The sequence below is a fragment of the Brassica oleracea genome, chromosome C8, assembly GCF_000695525.1.
Source record: "Brassica oleracea var. oleracea cultivar TO1000 chromosome C8, BOL, whole genome shotgun sequence".
Lineage (NCBI taxonomy): Eukaryota > Viridiplantae > Streptophyta > Magnoliopsida > Brassicales > Brassicaceae > Brassica > Brassica oleracea.
Window position 1 is genome coordinate 33,539,784 of NC_027755.1, and position 21,102 is coordinate 33,560,885.

Sequence of the window (21,102 nt, forward strand, 5' to 3'; positions counted from 1 at the left end):
TTTTTTTTTTTTTTTTTTTTTTTTTTCCATCTGATTTTATTAATCGGGCAAAGCCCAAAACAACAAACATACAAAACCTCATATAGAGGCCCAAACCAAAACCACAAAACCCAAACGGAACACTAGGTAAACCATGTGTATGACTTTCAGACTCCGAGCCCACGTGTCACCCATGCCCCACCACTATCACCGCTTCGATGATCCACGTCGGAGAACAACCGCCGAGTCACCGAAACCACCATGTCTCACCGAAACCACATTATGCAAATCGCCACCGGAACCACCGGAGATTCAACCACGACTACCGAAAAAACCACCTCCAACAACTGTATTGGAAGCTTTAGGTTTCATCAGCTACACACACCTTAAGCTTTGGAGAGCATCAATCGAAAAGAATCGAGATCTCATCCAAACTCATACTCTCTGTTTCATAACAACCCGCCTTCAAGAAGATCAAACAGCCTTCACCGAGGAAAACTGTAGATTTCGAAGAAACATCGATCTACGCTTCGAAGAAACCATCAATCATCTTCGATCAATCCAAAAATCCACAGAGATTTTCAGACCGAGAGTCAATTGGACAGAGGAAGAGCAGAAGCATAGATCGAGAACTTGATTTCGGATGAAACCGGAGAAGAAGCCGGCGAAAGAACGGTGCTATAAGAGCCACCGCTTTCCCGGAGATGAAAGCCGGCGAAACCGGTGCTGTCAGAGCCACCGTTTCCCGGAAGTAAAAGCCGGCGATAGCGGTGTAAAAGATTCACCGCTTCCTAGATACTAACCGGTTTCATCTCAATCTTTCTTCTGTGTCTGATTTAGAGAGAAGACAGAGCAAGGAGAGAGGAACTTTTTTTGGCCCAACTTATCTTCACATTCCGAATTTATTTCGTCACGTCCACAAATGTGGAAAGGGAAAATAGATATTTATACTCTCCGACATGATAAATTTGTCAGTTTCTACAAGTGGGTAGAGAATCAAAGAGATCTGTCACTGTCACTGTCACTGTCACACGCCACGTATTATCCGTCCCGGACATCTGCAGCGTCCGTCCTCCCACGCTTTTTTAAAAAATATAGGATAAACTGTATAGTGAATGGTTAAATTCTCGCGCTTCTTAATCAATTAGTGCCAAGTATGAGTAGTTAAAAAATGCAATAAAAATAACTAAAAGAAAAATACAACACCGACATTAATTAACGCTGTTTAAAAATCTAAATTTTAAAACTATAAATCCTAAATCTGAAACACTAAACCATAAATTTCAATTCTAAAATCTAAACCTTAAATCTTAAACCTTAAATCTTAAACCTTAAATCCAAACTCTAAACAATAAAACTTAAATCCTAAAATCTAAACCCTAAACCCAAAACTCTAACCATAAACCGTAAAATCTAAACCCTAAATCTTAAGGTTTAGAGTTTTGGGTTTAGGGTTTAGATTTTAGGATTTATGATTTATTGTGTAGAGTTTGGGTTTAGAGTTTAAGAATTAGGGTTTAGATTTTAGGATTGAGGTTTATGGTTTAGTGTTTTGGATTTACGGTTTATGGTTTTAGAGTTTAGGTTTTTAGATTTTTGAATTTTGCAGATGGTACTAATTAATGTCAGTGTTGTTTTTTATCTAGCTATTTAATTTTTTATTTTTGTTGCCTTTTTAAATTATTCGTACAAATCATTTTGGTTGGTTATTATTGTTCTTATAACAATGACCGGAAAGCCCCTCCCCTCGAGGAATAAATTCATTACTAAGGGCATTTGCATCAATAAATTTTGAGTGGGGTTCGTAACTTTAATTTTTTATTATTTTTTTTACTTTTTCGTTTGATTTAAAAAAAATAAAAAAAATAATAATTAAACAGATCAATCGCAGACCACCACGTAGCGTGGAGCCGGCGATACAGTGATGAACATGAACCTGGAGGAACTGAGTTCACAAAAAAGAAAATATTTTAATATTTTTTTTTTTGGGGAAAAGCATGAACTTATGCATTGAATCTTCTATGCAGATGCTCTAATATCTCAAAAACACATAAAATTTCCGAGGAAACACACACAAAAATGAAAGTGTTATCTCTGTTTTGCATTTGTGTGGTCATCGTTTTGGTAACAAGATACAGCAATGCTTTCACAAGAAATGACTTTCCTGAGGATTTCCTCTTCGGAGCTGCCACTTCTGCTTATCAGGTTCACTTTCAAGCTCTGCTTCAGATTTGTTTTCAGTCTATGAAAACTGAGTTTCTAATGTTCTGGAGTATAGTGGGAAGGAGCTGTTGATGAGGATGGAAGGACTCCTAGCGTTTGGGATACTTTCTCCCACTCTGGTAATATATGCATCTTCTTCTTTTTCTTGAAAAATATTGTTCATTTAAAACATTTTTTTTAATTAAATGGCAGTACCACATGTATGTTCTGAGAACTTGGTTGATTTTTTTTTTTTTTTTTTTTTTTTGTAGATAACAAAGGAAATGGAGATATAGCATGTGATGGTTATCACAAATACAAGGTTTCTTTTATTCTTCTTCTTCTTCTTCTTCTTTACTCTATAAGTCTCTGACTTTGTTTTCTTAAACTCTATTGCAGGAAGATGTTAAGTTAATGGCAGAAATGGGTTTAGAAGCATTCAGATTCTCTATCTCATGGTCAAGGCTTATACCTAGTAACACCTCCTCTTCTTGTTTCTTGACTTACGAGTTTAAAAGTGAGAGATTTTTAAACCCTATTTTGTGACTACTTGTTTGTTTCTCAGATGGAAGAGGACAAATTAACCCTAAAGGTCTACTGTTTTACAAGAACCTCATCAAAGAACTACGAAACCATGGTGTTATATTCTTTTCTACTTAAAAACTTAAAAAATAGCAATTATTAAAGATTAATTTCATTGTTTTTGAATAGATATAAATTTTGACAAACAGGAATCGAACCACACGTTACACTCTACCACTATGACCTTCCTCAGGTTCTTGAAGATGAGTATGGAGGATGGATCGACCGCAAAATCATGTATACGATATATATAAATGATTTTGATCTACCAAAGTCTCGTTATACTTCATTATGATGAACTGATGAAACAAATGTTGTTGTCGTTGCAGAGAAGACTTCACTTCTTTTGCAGATGTATGCTTCAGAGAGTTTGGGGACGACGTGAAGCTATGGACCACAATAAACGAAGCTAACATATTCGCCATTGGTGCTTACAGCGAAGGATTTTTGCCGCCAGGACATTGTTCTACTAACGAATTCGTCAACTGCTCTACTGGAAACTCTTCTACTGAACCATATCTTGCAGGACATAACATATTGCTAGCTCATGCCTCTGCTTCAAAACTGTATAGACTCAAGTACAAGGTATACATATACATATATATATATATATATATATTTATATTTGCTCTTGAATCGTTATGAACATTAATAATATGATGGTGCAGAGTAAGCAGAGAGGATCTGTAGGCCTTAGCATATATGCATATGGGTTAGTTCCTTATACTGACTCCAAGGAGGATGAGATTGCAACTCAGAGATCTAAAGATTTCTTCTATGGCTGGTGAGATAAAAAAGACATTTTTTGTTTTCTTGTTTCAGTAACGTTGAGGACATAATCTTCATTTGATAAACCAGGTTGTTGAAGCCTGTGGTGTTTGGGGACTATCCAGATGAAATGAAGAGAATCTTGGGATCCAGGTTACCTGTTTTCTCAAATGAAGAGTCAGAGCTAGTTAAAGGATCATCTGACTTTTTGGGGATTATCCACTACACTACAGTCTATATCGCAAACATTACACCCGCACCTTCTGTCCTTCCAAGCAACCAAGAGTTCTTCACAGACATGGGTGTAGATACAATCTGTAAGCTTTACTTTCTTTTCAATCAATCTATCAAAAATAAGACTTCTCTGACTCATTTAGCTGATCATTATTGGACAGTCATTGGGAACTCTTCATTCTTCAAGGTATGTATAATAAGACCTGCAAAAACCTATTGTTCTTGAATTTAGAAGGTTTGCTAATATGATTTCTTCTTCTTTTTTTTTTTTTTTGTGAAGTGGGATGCTATTCCATGGGGTTTTGAAGGTGTCTTGGAGTATTTGAAACAGAGCTATAACAATCCTCCTATCTACATTCTTGAAAATGGTCTCTCTTTACTCTGTTTTTTGGCTCTGTTTTGTCTGCTTTGAAAGCAAAGTTTCTTCTTCTTAAAGATTCTTACATTTGCTAACAGGTTTACCGTTGGAACACGATTCAACGCTACAAGACACACCAAGAGTTGAATACATTCAGTCTTACATTGGTGCTATGCTCAACGCCATCAAGTATGATTCTCCTTCTTCTTTATCTTTTAAATCTTCCATATAAATGCATGGTTTAGTTCAAGTTTCCTTGATTCTGATAAAAATCTTTTTGACTGGCTAGGAATGGATCAGACACGAGAGGTTACTTTTTCTGGTCGGTGATTGACTTGTATGAGCTATTGGCTGGATACAAGCTCAGCTATGGATTGTATTATGTGAATTTCAGCGATCCCGGACTCAAGAGGTCACCAAAGCTATCTGCTTCTTGGTACACTGGTTTTCTCAATGGTACAATTGATGTTGCTACTCAAGCTACTACTCAGCAGCAGAGCCTCTTCCCTGGTTCTTCGTCTTTGTGATGGAGTTACATATATAGATAGCTAAGGAAGGATTTCTGGTTCTGTTTTGATCCTCATCTGGTCTAAGTTTGTCTTTTCAATGACCAAACTGAGGTTATTTGCTTATGGTTTAATAAGATACTAGAGATTGATCCGTGCATTCGTGCATATATTGGTTTTTACATTTTTATACATTGATATTTGTTTTTTATAATTATTGGTTTTTACATTTTTCTATATTTGTTTTTTATAATTAGTGTTATATATTTTAGATGAGTCGTAATATAACTGATTGTATTCGAAAAACTTTGACCGAATCGGATAATATGGTTATTTTTTGTACAAATATCCAAATCCGTTTCAGATACATTTGTTATTTAGATATTTTTAGGTTCATATACATTAGAACCGAATTCATCCAGACCCAAAATGACCTAATTCAAAACCTACACATAAATTTATAATATTCAAGTGGAGCTCAATTTCAAAAAAAAAAAAAAACGATACCCGAAAATAACAATTCGTACCTAAATGGATAGCCAATGTTCATGGCTAGCTGATTTTACAAACTAATAAAAAAGACTATTTTTATGTGTTTGGCTAAATTAAGTGAAATAGAAAGAGTTTTTTATTTAGTAAAATAATTATATGGAGTGAATAATTAAGTGACAATAAATGTAATACATTTTATTATTTTGATTTAAGTTATTGGTTTATTCACAAAAAAATGAGTTATGTTTTTGGCTACGTAATTTTCCATCGATTGAAACTAAAATTAAAAAAAAATTAGTAAAACAAACTAAACCGAATGTTTAATCATATGCAAAATCCAGTTATTTTACATTTTTGATTTTATAATTGGCGCAAAGTTAATGTTGATTAACTAATAAATAAAAAATATGCACTATTATTATGGTAATATAATTAATGATTTGATGTATTGTTAAGGTAATATAATTAATGAAAACTGAGTGAAATATGTAAAGACAATTAATGTAATTATATTAATGAAATTACTAAAAACTATTATATTTTTTATACTGCTATCTATGTTTCTAAACAGTATTAAAATATATTTCGGTTTTTAATAATATATGCATTTCAGTATTTGAGACTTGCAAAGGGTTGCATAGATTCTTGAATGTAACATCACCCAAACATAACCACAGGTCCACAACACAAGTTTAGCTTCCGCTAAAATAATATTTACATCCGCAGTTGGCAAAAGCGCATCTGGTGTAGTGGTATCATAGTACCGTCCCACGGTTTTTTTTCTCTATTTTACCTTTCTGACAAGATTTGGTCTTGGTTTCACATTATCGGATGGATAAAACAGCAACGGTTTCACTGACTGAACTTTTTGTTCTTGCACAACTAAGACGAGTTGGTTTGGTGAAATGTCCCGGGGAAGACACAAATTGAAGAGCCTTGCATCAGTTTTGACTTTTGATTAACGATCAAAGGTTTTACAAATTATACAAACCATTCGTTGTTATTATACACAAAAACTATACATTAACACCACCATATGGTTACACCAAATCTCACCACTCAAGTAGCAGAGATAAAGATAGATGCAACTAGAAAACAGACGGCGGTTTTAGACAGTTGTGATACTCAAGCTGAGCCATTTCTCCCCCATTCACCGGATCAAACTGACATCTGTAGAAGCTGTTATCAAAACAACAAAGAAGATAATCCAGACTCCTGTCAGATCAGATATGCAATACACACATGACAAAACCATAAAAGAGTTCCAAGTTTTTTTTTTTTTAATTTTGTTGCTTACCTCCCATCCATGCCAAGAATAACAACAGTGTTCTTCTGATGACCAAAGGCGACTATGTACTGAGTTCCTTCCACCAACCTGAACTGAGCCACCGACCACTCCGAGCTGAAATACTTGGGCAACACTCCTAATATATATCAAAAAAAGAGTTATGCTTACTGAACCAAGGGGGTGAAAGTAACTGTTTTTTTTTTTTTGGTTTAGACCATCTATACCTTTGAATAACGACAGAGACGAGGACGGGGAGGTAGGACGAGTAACATTAGATGCAATTCGGGTGGGAGTGTCTTTCACGCCGGAGTTGACTTTGAGACCAAAGACATGGACAGTCCCTTTATCACTCGAGACAGCCAACCACTCAGCATTTGAAGAGAAAGCCAAACTATATATCTCTGCTCTATCTGCACCCCTCCTAACCTGCACAGTCACAAGGCATTATTATTATAAGAATCAAAACTACATCTTTGATCTAAAGCGCTATACAGTAGTAGTTAGCACCTCTTGGCGCAAGGTGCCATCGACAGTATTAAAGATCCGAACCAGAGTGCCCTTGGAGCTAGCCGTGGCCAACAAGCTCCCATCCTGAGTGAGAGCGAAGCAAGCTATCCTCGAGTCATGAGCCATGACGAACTTAGTCCGTTTAGAGGCATAGTGCTCGATCCTAACTTGCCCTTTCTGCAAGCCAGGGCAGACCAACACCATAGAGCCAGCACCCTGAGAAACAGCGCACAGCCCCTTAGGGTTCGCGAAGGTCTCGATCTGATGCATCAGCTTGAGGTCCACGAAGTTGTAAACGAAGATCTTCTGCTCGAGGACGACGACGATCCGATCCCTCCTGAGCCTGACGGATCGAACGTCGGACCTGAAGGAGAGCTCGCCGATGCACCGGCCCTGGTGGTCGTCCCATATCATGACCTTGTTGGGAGGGTACTGCGGATCGGGTCCTCCGCCGACGAGGGCGAGTATGTTGCATCGGAAGAGCATCTCCACGACGGCGACCCCGCGGTCGAAATCGCGCCGGAAGATCTCGCGGAACGGGTCGCAGTTGAGGATCAGGAAGCCGCGGTCGGTGCCGACGGCGAAGCAGGCGTGGTCTTGGTTGAAGGAGAGGTGGAGCAGCGACGGAGGAGGCGTCGTCGCCGAGGGAGATGTTGTATGCGTTTGGATATTGAGGTTCGGGTTGGGATTTAGATTGAACTCTTCGGAGTTGAGAGTCATGGAGGAGAAGGAGTCGAGGGACTCGGCGTCGTCTCCGCGATCGCGGTGGTGCGAGGGAGAAGTAGAGGCGGAATCTGATGCAGGGGTAGAATCGGGATTTAGCCAGGGAGGAGAAGGGGTGGAGACGGTGGTCATGGGAATCTGAAGGGATCTTTAGAGAGAATGAAGATGAAGAAGCGTGGAGCAGGAGTAATAAGAAAATGACTTCGTGCTTTGCTTGTTGCCGTCGTCTCTCTCTCTTTCAGGCGGCTTTATTATTGAAGAATAAAATAAACAAGTTTGGGATAAACTTTTTCTTTCTTTCTTTTTTTGTCACAGTCTGGGATAAGTTACCTTTTTTTATTATATTACGGAAATTTTATATAGTTAAATTATATTTTTTTATTCACTTCATATATTTTACGAAGCCGCAATGTATATAATTTATAGATGTGTATTATCTTTTTACAAACTTGAAAATAGAGTATTAACAAAGTCGTCACTCCGTTCATGTGTTTATTGGACACACTTTGATCTTGAAAGTGATCAGAAACATCCATCTTCGAGACTTTTCTCAAGTCCTTTTGCTGACATCACCGTTATTTCTAGAGATATCGTCTCCATATTGAAATTAGAGAAGATGAAATGCAAAAGTTGGTTTTCTCTAAGAGACGACAAAGAGAAAGTCAATGGACCATTTCATTATTCCATCCACTAGTCTGTTTTAAATTATTGCCATGAGGAAGAACTTTTGGTGAGTGAAGGCTAAAAAGCCCATATTACAACTCAGTTCAAATGTAAAATAGAGAAGGCAAAAAAAGACAGAAATTGCAGAAGCAAACTGAAAAAAATTCAAAATGGAGTTTGTCACACAACATATAGAATCTTCCTTATTCTTCTTCTCAGCTGCGATGCGAGAGATGCAAACTTGGAGGAGTAGAAGGAGAAAAAATCTTTGATCAGTGATGAGTATGAGTAGCATCGCCAGTTTCTTCACCTTTCCTTGAAGCAGCTCTTAGTTTACGCTGTTCCTCTTTGTAAATCCTGTTTCTTCGTTGGAACTATCAACAAACACACACACACAAATGCCAATCTTCCATAAGCTTAGATACGAAGCAAATAACAAAGATCTTAATGGACTCTCTCTCAAAGTTTTTCCCATGAACCTATCTATATATACATTTTGATTTCATTCATTGAAGAACCATTTCTATATGTTTACAATACAAAGCGAACATGAGCTTAGACTTTCGGGTTTCAAGATTGAAGAGTCAAATGGAGAAGACAACAAACTAAGAGATCAAGCCACAAGTTCCAATCTCAGAGCTGAGTCGAAGGAAGGGCTATACATGAATTATAATCTAAGCTCTACGAGTGACTTAATGAATAGAATGAATATATATACACCCACACAATACTCGTATTTCACCAAAACCATGAAAATTTCATCATACAGATTCACACACACACACACACCTAATAAGAGATATCAATGGCAGACGAATCTCAGCATCGCTTGGAATGATCTAGAGTTTTGGAAATACTACAACAACATCTGGATTGAGTTATCTAACAGGGGCGAATAATCAAATCAGTGAAACAGATCAAGTGATCAAGGCGTGACTTACAAGGCACGAGCGAGAGAGAAAGCTAAGAAGAAGGAAGGGGTAGGTACCTCTTTGGAATGGTGAAGACACTCGAGGTAGTCTTCGCGAAGAAGAGAGCAATCTTTGGGCTCTCTGCAGTGAGACATACACTCGCTGAAATCCATCCAGAAATCGTAACATCTCCCTTTGTTCCCCGTTATTCCCCACCCCGACGCCATCCTCTCTCTCTCTCTCTCCCAATCCCCAAATAACCTGATTCCGATCTGAGGAGGAAACTAGAGGAGACTTCTTCTTCACCTGATTACCAACGACCCGAACCATTCGGGTCTATCCATCCATCACTTAGAAACCCGAATTATCCTTTAAAGGGCCTCAATCTGTTGGGCTTCGAAAAGTCAAACTGCGAACCTTCTATCTCATTCAGAAGGTTTAAAGACCATTTGTGACTTTTGTACTTCGAAGAGAGATAGAAGTCATAGACCTAGTGGTATTATAACTAAACAAATGTGACACAGACAGAGGTGATATTAGCTTAGCTTAGCTAAGTTACGATTTGTCTACGCAGTGGATTCCAATATTCTTCGTTTTATTTTTACCCTTAATACATCAAAGATGACAACTACTTAACAATATTCACCATTACTAGAGTCACTTATCCCAAAAAAGCAGCCTTTAACCTTCAATTCTTCTATCCCACAGAGAGACACGAGCTCTTTTTTACTGCTTCACGACACGATAAGCAATGAATCTGTCGTCCCTAAAGAGCATCTCCGCGTCTTCAGGAAGAGTCATCCCTGGGTTCCATGGACGACAAACTACATGTTGGCCACTTGGTATACTCTGGTACCCACTTCCCATTACCAGCTTCTTCTCACTCTCTTCTACACGTGCTGATGATTCATTAACATTGTTCATGGGCATGATAGCCGAAGAGTCAGCAGCAGCAACGTTCATCATCTCCGTAGCAGCTGGTGCGGCAGTAAGAGTAGCATCGTTAGTAGGGTGAGTAGCCACAGGCGATGCAGTAATGTTTATGGCCTTAACACTATTGGCTGGTGCATTCAGAACGTCTGGGAGTTCTGCAGAAAATGAACAACTCATGTAATGACCATATTGCAAAATAATATAGGAAATGTGGAACTGCTTCCTATCGAAGAATACTAACCATCTTCGTACACTTCAATCCACTTTGATGGGACATCAGGGGTCACCATCTTGGAAAGTTGGGAAGGGCTCACTTGTTCACTGCTCTTCACATTTGAATTTGCAGCTTCTTGTTTCTCAAGAGTCAAAGAAGGCGATGATGGGGTCTGGTTTGGGTGTCCTGCACATAACAGAATATCTGATTCACTACAACCTGTCTTGATTGGCTTTTTAATCCTTGAAAATATACATCGGCCAAAACAGAGCCGCGTCAAATGGTATAGAAACCAAAAAGAGTGGTAACCATAAAAAGATACAATCCACTATCCATTTTTATCCTATGTCATCACGCACCAACACCAAACTAACATAACTCTGATTTTGAAAGATATGATCATTTTTCTAGAGAGTAATTTAAATTATAAACGCAAGAAAACATACCATATTTTATGCTCATGAATGCTACTTTGGCAGCATTCATTTCAGCCAGCTTTTTGGTCTTTGCTTCTTCTCCTCTGTAGAGATTCCCTGCAAACTCAACGGTTGAGGTAAAAGTAGGTGCATGTGATGGACCAGATGTCGCAGTTGCATAAACCGGTAAAAGAGAGTTTTCTTTCTGCGAAATTTCTTGTAACAGGTTCTTGTAAGCAACATCAACAACAACTCCCTGAGATAACAAAAACAAAAGATTAAAAATTTAAACAACATGGAATAACACATTAATAATGGTCCAAAAGGAATGTGAACTAGCCTCTGGATTCAATGGCGTCAACGAAGCCAATGCTACTTTAGCAGCAGCATGTTCAGCCGCTTTCAGTGTTGGGCAGAATTCTTGGCTCTGAAACGTCTGTCCGCAAACAGTGACCTTACAGCGGAATCGCGGAGCATGCGCAGGTCCTTGTCTCTCAGCGGCATAGACGGGAAGCTCCATGTTTTGTTTCAGTGCATATGATTGCAGCTGGCTCTTGTACATATGATCCATCTCTACCTAAGCTGAAGAAATAAACAAACTTTCATATCAATATTCTCTCCTAAGAAGAAAAACAACAGTAAAAAGCTAAAGCATAGAAACCAAACTAATATGTTTCAAACATAACAGTCTCAAAAAAGTGATTATGTATATGTATATTAAGCCGCAATGTATTTTTGTTCCCCGTAAACTTTTGCTTAGTCAAGAACCCAATATGTTACTTTTGAATTTGAAATCTCCCATCTAAAACATTCCATTTGAAATATACATGCAAACATTTGTAGATTTCACTGAAATTTCCACAAAGTATGAGCCTCTACGTGTTTGGTAAAGCCTAATTTGGCAAAGGAGGAGACATATTTCAAAATTGCTTCAAATGATATGGGATTCACGAGTTTTACCAAATTGGTAGAAACTAAATTAGGGTTTCAGACAGAGAAACGCAACATCACGCAAGTTATAGTGTGATTTGTAAACTACACAATTAAACAAAGCACGAGCAAATTGCAAAAAAAAAAAAAAAAAACGGAACCTCTTTGGGGGAGGAGGAAGAAGACACTCGATGGTCTCTGCGGTGAGAGAGAGGCATGTACTTCACCTGCTTACGAATTATTCGGGTTTTATCCAGCTGGAACAGCCATGACCCGAAATTTCCATTAATGGCCCATTAAATAAAGTGGGCTTTAGATATGAACCTTCGAAGGGCCCAGTAAAATTGGAGCCTTCGTCGGAAGTAGACGACGGCGGAGGAGACGGGACCACGACTCAAAGAAATGGTGACCGGAGAAGCGTTGATCGCGTACAGGGCTCTGCTCAGCGCTACAAGGAGATCGTTTCCGACATCCCTCGGCTCCTGGAAGAAGCGCGTGAGGCGACTCAATTCATATCCACCATGATCGTTCAAGCAAAGCTCAACGAACGCGGCGGATACGGTACATTAACTCATTACACTCGTTTTCACTGGAAAACTCGTCCTTTTGGAAAGCTGATCCTTTCCCGATTTGAAATTTTTATGTATCGTAGAGGTGAAAGCAAGCCAGGAACACGCGGGAGCTACTCTGGAGCTTCCGACAAAATCTGTATGAGTTAAAAGTCCTTTGTGACTGACCACATTGAGCCTGTCTGAAAATTTGATTTCTTCTCCCTTACTCATTTGGTTTAATCGGTAAAGGTGGAACCTCTTTAGTCATACTGTGTTTTGTGCTCTCTTCACAGCCAAATCAACTCGGGTTTAATTAATAAGAAGCTCGTTACCTGCATTTTTACATGAAATTCTTCCATTTCTGATCTATGTTTTGTACAAAAATGACAGAACTTCAGTTACATTCATGCCTCATATTGATTCTAATTGTTTCTTAGTATATAGATACTCACTTTCAACATGTCTTGATTCATGATTTTGTAAGCCTTGTCCTGTCTTTAAAGACAACATATCATGTATCATAGTTTTGAAGTTGAATTCTTTCCTACATCAGCTAAGTTGTTTATCTCTCTAGTGTTCCTTGTCATTGACGCTTTGTCACAAAGTCAGTTTGAAAGAAAAAAAAAATTGATGGGAGAGGAGTGAAGCCATAATCTGTTTACTCTATAGTTTTCATACCAGTAAAATAGTATTAACCTTTTTAGATATGGGTAGTGCCAAAAGTATGGTTCATTTTACAAAGAGATCAACCACGCAATCGTCTTTCTCTTTATCCCCCATTCATGAGTGTCTGTAGTTAATGTTCAAACAAAAAAAATGAGTGTCTGTAGTTTTGCTCAGAATCCCTTTGTGTTTTTCATGGTTTATGTTCAGTGTTGTAGGTTTGTCTTTACTGTCTTAATCATGCTCTTTTGTTGTGTGCCATTTGTCTTTTTTTTCATAGGAATCATGTGAATTAGTCTTAACCATATATACTTCCTTCTCTCAATCCATGTGAGTTTTTAAACTATATTCATAAATGCTCACATTTTACCTGATTATGCACTTCAAGACGTTACTCACGCACGTCCTAAAGTCCTAAGGAAAGTAGCTATGTCGTGAAAAGATAAATAAAAAGGGGATTCGAGGAGATATGGTCATGGGCCTCATGAGTCATGGTGATGACAAAGGCACCGGATACAACTAGCTGATATTCCATTTATAAACAATTGATTTTGATCCCAAAAAAAAAACAATTGATTAAAAAAATTATAGCTACGATTAAATAAAATTATCATTTCATATATGAATTTATCAATCATTTGATTTCAATCATGTTGAATAATATTGTGTCAATATATTTTTCTAAAAAAATGTATTGTTAAAACAAAACAAAAAAATTGGAACAAGGGTACAGTATGACAAACTAAACAAACTGGTTACTGAATTTTTCAATCTATACAACTGATAAGATTCAGCGAAATGTTTTTGAAATTACAACTAGAATATTTATGTTTTTTTACACAAATTAATTTCAAGTAAATGAATCTGAAATATTTATTTAAATTATACAATGAGCAATGCTAGGTTCACAACTTTTTATATAAGTGACATGAAATTTTCGTGATAGGAGTAAACTTCCAAAGTTTGGCCCTACCCACTTTTCTTAAATACCACTTCATTGTGTAAACAGATAGGGAAGGTCATGTTTTCAATCTTGACTAAGTCCGCATCCTAGATCAATGAACAATGATTACCATCACCAAACAAAATAGATAAAACAAATTAGGTCGATCTATAGGTTTAGTTGGTTGGAGTAGTTTTTGAAAATGGTAAAAATCACTGAGGCTTATATTCAGAATAGTAATCAATGACGACGCCAAGAGTTAGCTAAACCCACGTATGGCTATCATCAAAAACAACAAATATACAACACTCAAACATAGCCTTAAAACGTTGTGATCATAACTCCGACACATACGAATGAACCGCCATACTTATTTAACGCTCGCTTTTTCACCTAACCAAAACCCTAATTATTTTTTACGTATATGTCTATATATACACATCTCTCTCGTACTCTATTTTCCGTCGACACCCATTCTTTTAATATAAAGATTACATTTTCTTATACAATCCATAGAAAAAAAACTCCATGAGTTCTTCGATCACAGTTTCACTTATCTTCTTTCTCCTTTCACTCAGTTCAACTTCATCGTTACCGTTTAAACGCAGCGGCTACCTCCAAAACGCATGCAGCGTTACACACTACCAAAAGCTCTGCGTTCAATCGCTAGCGCCGTTTTCATCAGTCGCCAAGAACAGTCCCAGCAAATGGGCACGTGCCGGCGTTTCAGTGGCCATATCCGACAACAAAGACGTCCTTAGGTCCCTTCTCAAAATGCGACGTTCAGCGTTTGGGAAACGCGACCGAGTGGCTTTGTCGGATTGTCGAGAGCTGCTCCAAGACTCTCTTGATAATCTTCACAAGTCCTTAGCCGTGCTCCGGACACTCAGAGCCAGCGAGTTTCAGGAGCAGATGAGTGATCTTGCCACATGGCTTAGCACTGCTCTTACGGATAAGGACACGTGTCTTGATGGGTTTGAAAAGACGTCGGCGAAGTCAGCAATGGTCAGGATGATCCGGAGGAGAGTCACGACGTCTATGTATATGTCAAGCATTTCCCTCGCACTGCTTAATAAGCTAGCGGCTGATGGTTTGTAATCTATATTGAAAAATGAATTCTATAAAGCACTAACTCCCATGCATATGTAAGATCATTATTAATAAAAGTGTTGTATGGTTGGATACTATGATTGTTGAGACATATATATAACTAGAACTTTATTAGAGTATAGGCCTCTCCATTTCGAAATGGGTATCCCACTCGTGCATATCCCATGGTTTCCTAAATCCATACCTATTAAATTATTATTTTTTGTTAAATTTATTTTATATTTTTTTCAGAATTTTTTTTTTGTTAAATTTATTTATTTAAAGATAATACAAACGTCTCATTTCAAAATATCCCAAATTTTGAAAATGATTTCCTGTAATTACTCCGATATCGAACTTGGCATTTATCGAGATTAGTAACATAATTCAGGTTGTGATTTATAGTACAATGGTTTCAACGCATTCTTTTTTTTTTAACATTCCAGATCGGTTTATCTTTATTCCACCTAGTTTATACAACACCCACTTTATTTTTAACATCTAAAATAGTTTGTTTTAAAAAAATCAAGACCTTACCCTACTACTTTAATTCATATATTTATCTTTTACAATATAATAACTACATATTAATAATTTGATTGTAATTAACTTAAAAACGAAAAACAACATAATTTGTTAGAAATTTGGTAGTTAAACATAAAATTAGAAGAATTTTGGATGTTAAAATAATTATTATTGGGATTCATTGAACAAACAAAATGTTTAAAACATTAAAATAGTTGATTATAATAAAAAAAAATTGTATCCAAATGAAATGAGAATAGTCTCTATAGATCATAAAAAAATCATGAATTTTGATATAAATTTTATTCTTTAAAAAAAATATTATACGATAAATGTGTCTAAATTATTAGTGGAGATAAAAATAAAAAAATCTAAACAACCAATGAAAACACAGTATGTCTGACCAATATTTCTACCTAACCAATTTTCGCCAAGTAGATGTACTAGCCCACAAAATTTATTTATCAACATGTTGAAACTCTACAACTATATTGAATCCATTTAGATAAGCCACAATATTTTAACAACCTCGGTCTCTAGTGCCCGAGACCGAAGACCGTTTGCGGTGAGCCACATGGTGACGCCCTGGTATCGTCCTTGCTCACTTCGGTCTCTAGTTTGGACCATCACGGTGGGGTCAGGACACTCGGTTATCAAAAAAAAAAATATATTTTAACAACCTCATTGTAAGGTATTCAATAGTTGAAATCAAGTTTCAACACCTCAATTTTGGATGGTCTAATATATTATCGCTTTCACTTCCAATAGTGCTTTTTGAGTATTCTTAAAAATATTCACTCGTTTTTTTTATTCAGTATTGGACCTATGTCAAAAAAAAAAAAATTCAGTATTGGACCCAACCCAATCAATCATCCTACAGGCCGAAATATATATTGGGCCAGTACTACTAGCTCCCCACCATTGTCTCCGTCCCAAGCTCAAAACTCAAAGCCAGCACCACCAATCGTGAGAAGAAGTCGGTGCCAACTTTATGAGCACTCTAAAGCTTGTTATTTCTACCATTTTAAATCGGTTTTGTTCTTTTTAGATAGTAAGTTACGATGCGCCAAGAACCTTTGAGGAAGTGCCAAGTGGCATAAAATGTTCTGACTTGATGTTTGAAAACATTTATACACTACCTAACTTAATTAAGTTTTAAACTGATACTCCCATTGAGTTTAAACGTTTGATATATAGTCTGTTTATACTTTTATAAATCGTATATACTGGACTCGTTTACAGAATCTTGTTGTTAGCTAGTCTTATTCCATTGGTCATTAACATTTCAATTGTTATTCATAAGAATACAAAGAAATTGATTAATTATGTTAGCCATCGCCAACCCAAAAAGTTGGCCAAGAAAGTGAAGGAGGTGTGGGGTTAGATAATTCACCGCCACGTTAGAATCACAAGTCAACGTAAACTCCAACGATCGATCCTTCCTTGTATCCACCTCCGAATCCTAACTTTTTAATGTGTTTTAGTTTCTTAAAATATTTTACATCAAAGTATTACTTACATTCAAAAAGAAACTATACAAGTTATATAATTCAGGTTTTCAGAAATCTTTTAGTTTTGCTTCGTTTATTCAGTTATACAATATTGATTTGTGTGGCCAAGTGATGAATGATTCCGACATAAATTAATTGATACCTCAACTAACACATAAAATAAACCAAATTGTACTACAACCATTCATCTATGTATCTTCCATTGTCATTTCCTACGAACATGAGATATAGTAACTGTTTGTCCATGTATTGATGTATATCTTAAAGACTACGTACATCAGTACATAGGAACAATCAGGTACGAAGAAGTAAATATGCAACCGATGCTTGTATTAATATTGTGTTACTTTCATACTACATAGTTAGCACACGCATTGGATCTAAAAACAATGTGTGCAATTAGCAATAACGTTTTTGTTTTGTCTGCTATTGGATACTAGCAATGTTTTGTTAGTCTGTCCTCCCAAACTAAGCAAATATCTCGAGTTCCATATATATAGCTAGGAACATAGGATATATATATATATACTTTTAAACTTAGCAGTCTGTAGTGGTTCTTTTCAACCAAACCGTTTAATTTTCTTCAATACCATTTTTAGATGACTTATACAATATTAATTGCACCGTAACGAATGGTTACACGTCGAGTCGCTGAGATATACTTACAACAAAACTGGATTTACCTCTCTGAATGCTCTTGAGTTTTTTTTATATAACGTTAATATGGCCAAACAAGAAACAAACAACAATTCACGTTTAAAACTCAAAACACTTTTTGTACATTATATATATCACGTCTCCCAAACCATTACGGTCAAAAACGTTATGAATGTGATTAGGTAAAAACTGTCAGCTAGTTTGTTAGGACTTGGGACATGCTTTTGTGTCAAATAATATATTTTTGGCAAATGACTAATTCTAAATGTATTAGTATGTGTTACGTTTAATTGTAAATAATCTAAAGGAAAAAAAGAAAAGAAAACGAACGTCGAAATCACTCAAAGCTCATAACAAATTAGCTTTGAGTGCTAAGTTAGGGTTTGGCATTGACTTTGTTTGCGTGACATTAGCACACCAAACAAGCCTATCACGTCATTAACCAACATTAATATCTACAATTTGAGTTTTAGAAATATCAGAAAATCATATTATTATAATGTCATTACGAGAAAACGTTTCCATGAAAACAAATATATATGAGGAAAATATTTCCTCGTAAATTTATATGGTGTTTACAATGCAGTTACGTGGAGACCAAATTTCGTCATAAACTCCATGTAAATTTACGAGGAAATATTTTCGTCGTAAAGTCCATGTAAGTTTACGACGAAAGTACGTAGAATGATAAATACGTCGTAATCGTTACATCGACATTACAACGAAACATGTTACCGTGATATTTAGGTGAAAACGGGGATTCAATGTGCTTTAACTTACCTAATTTCGTCGTAAAGTCGTTGTAAATATTATGTTAAAACCATGTAAAATCCATGTAAAACATTCCTTGTAAAATTGTTGTTATATTTCAACAATCCAACTCGAAAATCTCTATATATATATGTCATTTCCCACAACTCTCTTCCTCACAACACACAAACGGAAAAAAAAAATCAGGAAAAAAAAATTTCAAAAAAAAATCTAAGAAAAAAATGGCCGGTGGCGGTAGTATTTACGAGTTACGGAGTTGGATGTATTTGCACAAAGATTCCGACGGGAGGGTGACGAACGCATTTCTGAGCGGGCTAGAGACATTCATGCACCAGGCGGGCTGTACACCGATCACACAGGAAAGCGGTAAGATGTTCTGCCCCTGTCGGAAATGCAAGAATTCAAAATTTGCACGTAGTGAAACTGTATGGAAGCATTTAGTAAACAGAGGATTTACACCACAGTACTACATTTGGTATCAACATGGAGAGGGTTATGGGGGAAATGAAGCTAGTAGTAGTAATAATAATTTTGAGGATGGTCATCATAGTGAAGAACCGAATCATTTGCATAATGAATATAATTATCATCAAGATCATGAGCAGATGGTAGATCATGATAGGGTTCAAGATATGATTAGTGATGCATTTTTAGAAACAACTACAACAATAGCTGATGGAACTGGAAATGTAGAAGAACCTAATTTGGATGCAAAAAGGTTTTATGAAATGCTAGATGCTGCAAATCAACCAATCTACACTGGTTGTAGAGAAGGTCTCTTTAAATTGTCTCTAGCAGCTAGGATGATGAATATTAAAACGGATCATAATTTACCTGAGAATTGCATGGATGCATGGGCGGAGTTGTTTAAAGAGTATTTGCCAGAAGACAACGTGTCTGCTGAATCTTATTATGAGATTCAGAAATTGGTTTATAGTCTTGGGTTGCCTTCGGAGATGATTGATGTTTGCATCGACGGCTGCATGATCTACTGGAAAGAAGATGACAAGTTAGAAGAGTGTCTATTCTGCAAAAAACCACGATTCAAACCGCAAGGCCGTGGGAGGAATTGGTTACCATACCAAAGGATGTGGTACCTACCAATTACAGACAGCTTGAAAAGACTGAGAGGACTGCTGCATTGATGAGGTGGCATGCGGAACATGTCCAGAGAGATGGTGAGGTTGCACATCCATCAGACGCAAGAGCGTGGAAACATTTCAACAAGGTACATGCAGATTTTGCTACAAATATTCGGAATTTCTATCTTGGGTTATGCACCGATGGATTTAGTCCATTTGGAATGTCTGGTAGACAATATTCTTTGTCGCCAGTCATTCTTACGTCGTACAATTTACCACCGGATATGTGCATGGAACAAGAATTTCTATTTTTGACCATATTAATCCCTGGGCCGAAACATCCAAAACAGTCTCTTGATGTTTTTCTTCAACCGTTGATAGAAAAGCTAAAGCAATTGTGGTCAGAAGGGGTGAGGACGTACGATTGTTCCTTGAAAAACAATTTTACGATGCGAGCAGTTCTGCTGTGGACGATAAGTGATTTCCCTGCTTATGGGATGTTGTCTGGCTGGACAACACATGGAAGATTATCTTGTCCATATTGTCTTGGATCGACGTCTCCTTTTCAACTGAAGAATGGTAGGAAGAGTTGTTGGTTTGTTTGCCAGCGTCGCTTTCTTCCACTTGCCCATCCGTACAGAAGAAATAAGACATTGTTTCGGCACAAAAAAATTGTCAGGGACAGTTATGTCTATCTTGGGTTATGCACCGATGGATTTAGTCCATTTGGAATGTCTGGTAGACAATATTCTTTGTGGCCAGTCATTCTTACGCCGTACATGTTCCTGGAAATATGCTTGATGGGTATGGTGTCTCTCACAATTGGTATAAGAAGAGTATATTTTGGGAGCTACCTTATTGGAAGGATCTTCTCTTACGCCATAATCTGGATGTCATGCATATTGAGAATAACTTTTTTGAGAACATCATGAATACATTACTTAACGTCAAGGATGAACTTACCTGATATTTGCTCAAGACGTGAGTTACATATCAAAATCAATGGAAACGTTCCTGTTCCCATCTTCCGGTTGTCATCAGAAGCCAAAACAACCTTGTTTGACTGGGTTGCATCAGAAGTTAAGTTTCCTGATGGTTATGTTTCAAATCTGTCAAGATGTGTTGAACGAGGTCAAAAGTTCTCCGGAATGAAGAGTCATGATTGTTATGTGTTTATGCAACGACTACTTCCATTTGCTTTGGTCGAGCTCCTTCCAGCAAATGTCCATGAAGCACTTGCAGGTAATTATAATTTTATAATATATATACATATGTTATGAAATGTTATTAATTTAATTACTTTTGCAATATACAGCCATCGGCGCATTTTTCAGAGATCTTAGCACACATACGTTCAAGGAAGAAGTCATCAAACAACTTCATCAGAACATTCCGATCATATTGTCCACCTACCGTATGAAGCATTGCTTCGTGGACCTGTTCACAACGGATGGATGTATCCGTATGAGCGACAGATGAAACATTTGAAGGGGAAAGCAAGAAATCTTGCAAAGGTGGAAGGTTCAATAGTTGCGGGAAGTTTGACAGCCGAAACATCTAACTTCACATCATACTACTTTGCTCCAACTGTTCGTACGAGAAAA

At 37.0% G+C, this 21,102-nt stretch overlaps 5 protein-coding genes across 5 annotated transcripts; 2 read left to right on the forward strand and 3 right to left on the reverse strand.

Moving 5' to 3' along the window:
• The first annotated feature begins 2,046 nt into the window (after positions 1–2,046).
• On the forward strand, positions 2,047–4,866 carry LOC106311478 (beta-glucosidase 10-like). Its single transcript, XM_013748662.1, has 13 exons — positions 2,047–2,184; positions 2,258–2,321; positions 2,454–2,503; positions 2,581–2,656; positions 2,747–2,818; positions 2,913–3,000; positions 3,093–3,348; positions 3,432–3,547; positions 3,622–3,848; positions 3,927–3,952; positions 4,046–4,133; positions 4,222–4,312; positions 4,413–4,866. Exons 1-13 carry the CDS (start codon positions 2,059–2,061, stop codon positions 4,648–4,650), a joined length of 1,518 nt encoding a protein of 505 aa, XP_013604116.1. The 5' UTR covers positions 2,047–2,058; the 3' UTR covers positions 4,651–4,866.
• A 1,179-nt stretch (positions 4,867–6,045) lies between these two features.
• On the reverse strand, positions 6,046–7,904 carry LOC106311480 (autophagy-related protein 18a-like). Its single transcript, XM_013748663.1, has 4 exons — positions 6,917–7,904; positions 6,634–6,835; positions 6,419–6,545; positions 6,046–6,300 (listed from the first exon to the last, which is right to left on the reverse strand). The coding sequence occupies exons 1-4, from the start codon at positions 7,769–7,771 to the stop codon at positions 6,210–6,212; spliced, it is 1,275 nt and encodes a 424-aa protein (XP_013604117.1). The 5' UTR covers positions 7,772–7,904; the 3' UTR covers positions 6,046–6,209.
• A 391-nt stretch (positions 7,905–8,295) lies between these two features.
• Positions 8,296–9,543, reverse strand: LOC106311482 (NADH dehydrogenase [ubiquinone] iron-sulfur protein 5-B). The gene is made up of 2 exons (XM_013748665.1): positions 9,291–9,543; positions 8,296–8,676 (listed from the first exon to the last, which is right to left on the reverse strand). The coding sequence occupies exons 1-2, from the start codon at positions 9,438–9,440 to the stop codon at positions 8,575–8,577; spliced, it is 252 nt and encodes an 83-aa protein (XP_013604119.1). The 5' UTR covers positions 9,441–9,543; the 3' UTR covers positions 8,296–8,574.
• A 244-nt stretch (positions 9,544–9,787) lies between these two features.
• On the reverse strand, positions 9,788–11,975 carry LOC106311481 (double-stranded RNA-binding protein 4). Its single transcript, XM_013748664.1, has 5 exons — positions 11,868–11,975; positions 11,117–11,358; positions 10,807–11,032; positions 10,388–10,546; positions 9,788–10,301 (listed from the first exon to the last, which is right to left on the reverse strand). The coding sequence occupies exons 2-5, from the start codon at positions 11,345–11,347 to the stop codon at positions 9,940–9,942; spliced, it is 978 nt and encodes a 325-aa protein (XP_013604118.1). The 5' UTR covers positions 11,348–11,358; positions 11,868–11,975; the 3' UTR covers positions 9,788–9,939.
• Positions 11,976–14,301: 2,326 nt separating this feature from the next.
• LOC106309796 (21 kDa protein) lies at positions 14,302–15,087 on the forward strand. Its single transcript, XM_013746931.1, has one exon. The coding sequence runs from the start codon at positions 14,392–14,394 to the stop codon at positions 14,959–14,961; it is 570 nt and encodes a 189-aa protein (XP_013602385.1). The 5' UTR covers positions 14,302–14,391; the 3' UTR covers positions 14,962–15,087.
• Positions 15,088–21,102: the final 6,015 nt, after the last annotated feature.

Coding starts and splice junctions, on each gene's coding strand:
- LOC106311478 (XM_013748662.1), top strand. CDS start 2,059: ATGAAAGTGTTATCTCTGTTTTGCATTTGTGTGGTCATCGTTTTGGTA. Junction 3,349..3,431: donor TGTATAGACTCAAGTACAAG/GTATACATATAC, acceptor ATGATGGTGCAG/AGTAAGCAGAGAGGATCTGT. Junction 3,849..3,926: donor CATGGGTGTAGATACAATCT/GTAAGCTTTACT, acceptor ATTATTGGACAG/TCATTGGGAACTCTTCATTC.
- LOC106311480 (XM_013748663.1), bottom strand. CDS start 7,771: ATGACCACCGTCTCCACCCCTTCTCCTCCCTGGCTAAATCCCGATTCT. Junction 6,546..6,633: donor GTCTCTGTCGTTATTCAAAG/GTATAGATGGTC, acceptor GATATATATTAG/GAGTGTTGCCCAAGTATTTC. Junction 6,301..6,418: donor ATTCTTGGCATGGATGGGAG/GTAAGCAACAAA, acceptor TTTTGATAACAG/CTTCTACAGATGTCAGTTTG.
- LOC106311482 (XM_013748665.1), bottom strand. CDS start 9,440: ATGGCGTCGGGGTGGGGAATAACGGGGAACAAAGGGAGATGTTACGAT. Junction 8,677..9,290: donor GTCTTCACCATTCCAAAGAG/GTACCTACCCCT, acceptor GTTTGTTGATAG/TTCCAACGAAGAAACAGGAT.
- LOC106311481 (XM_013748664.1), bottom strand. CDS start 11,347: ATGGATCATATGTACAAGAGCCAGCTGCAATCATATGCACTGAAACAA. Junction 11,033..11,116: donor TGACGCCATTGAATCCAGAG/GCTAGTTCACAT, acceptor TTGTTATCTCAG/GGAGTTGTTGTTGATGTTGC. Junction 10,302..10,387: donor GATTGAAGTGTACGAAGATG/GTTAGTATTCTT, acceptor CATTTTCTGCAG/AACTCCCAGACGTTCTGAAT.
- LOC106309796 (XM_013746931.1), top strand. CDS start 14,392: ATGAGTTCTTCGATCACAGTTTCACTTATCTTCTTTCTCCTTTCACTC.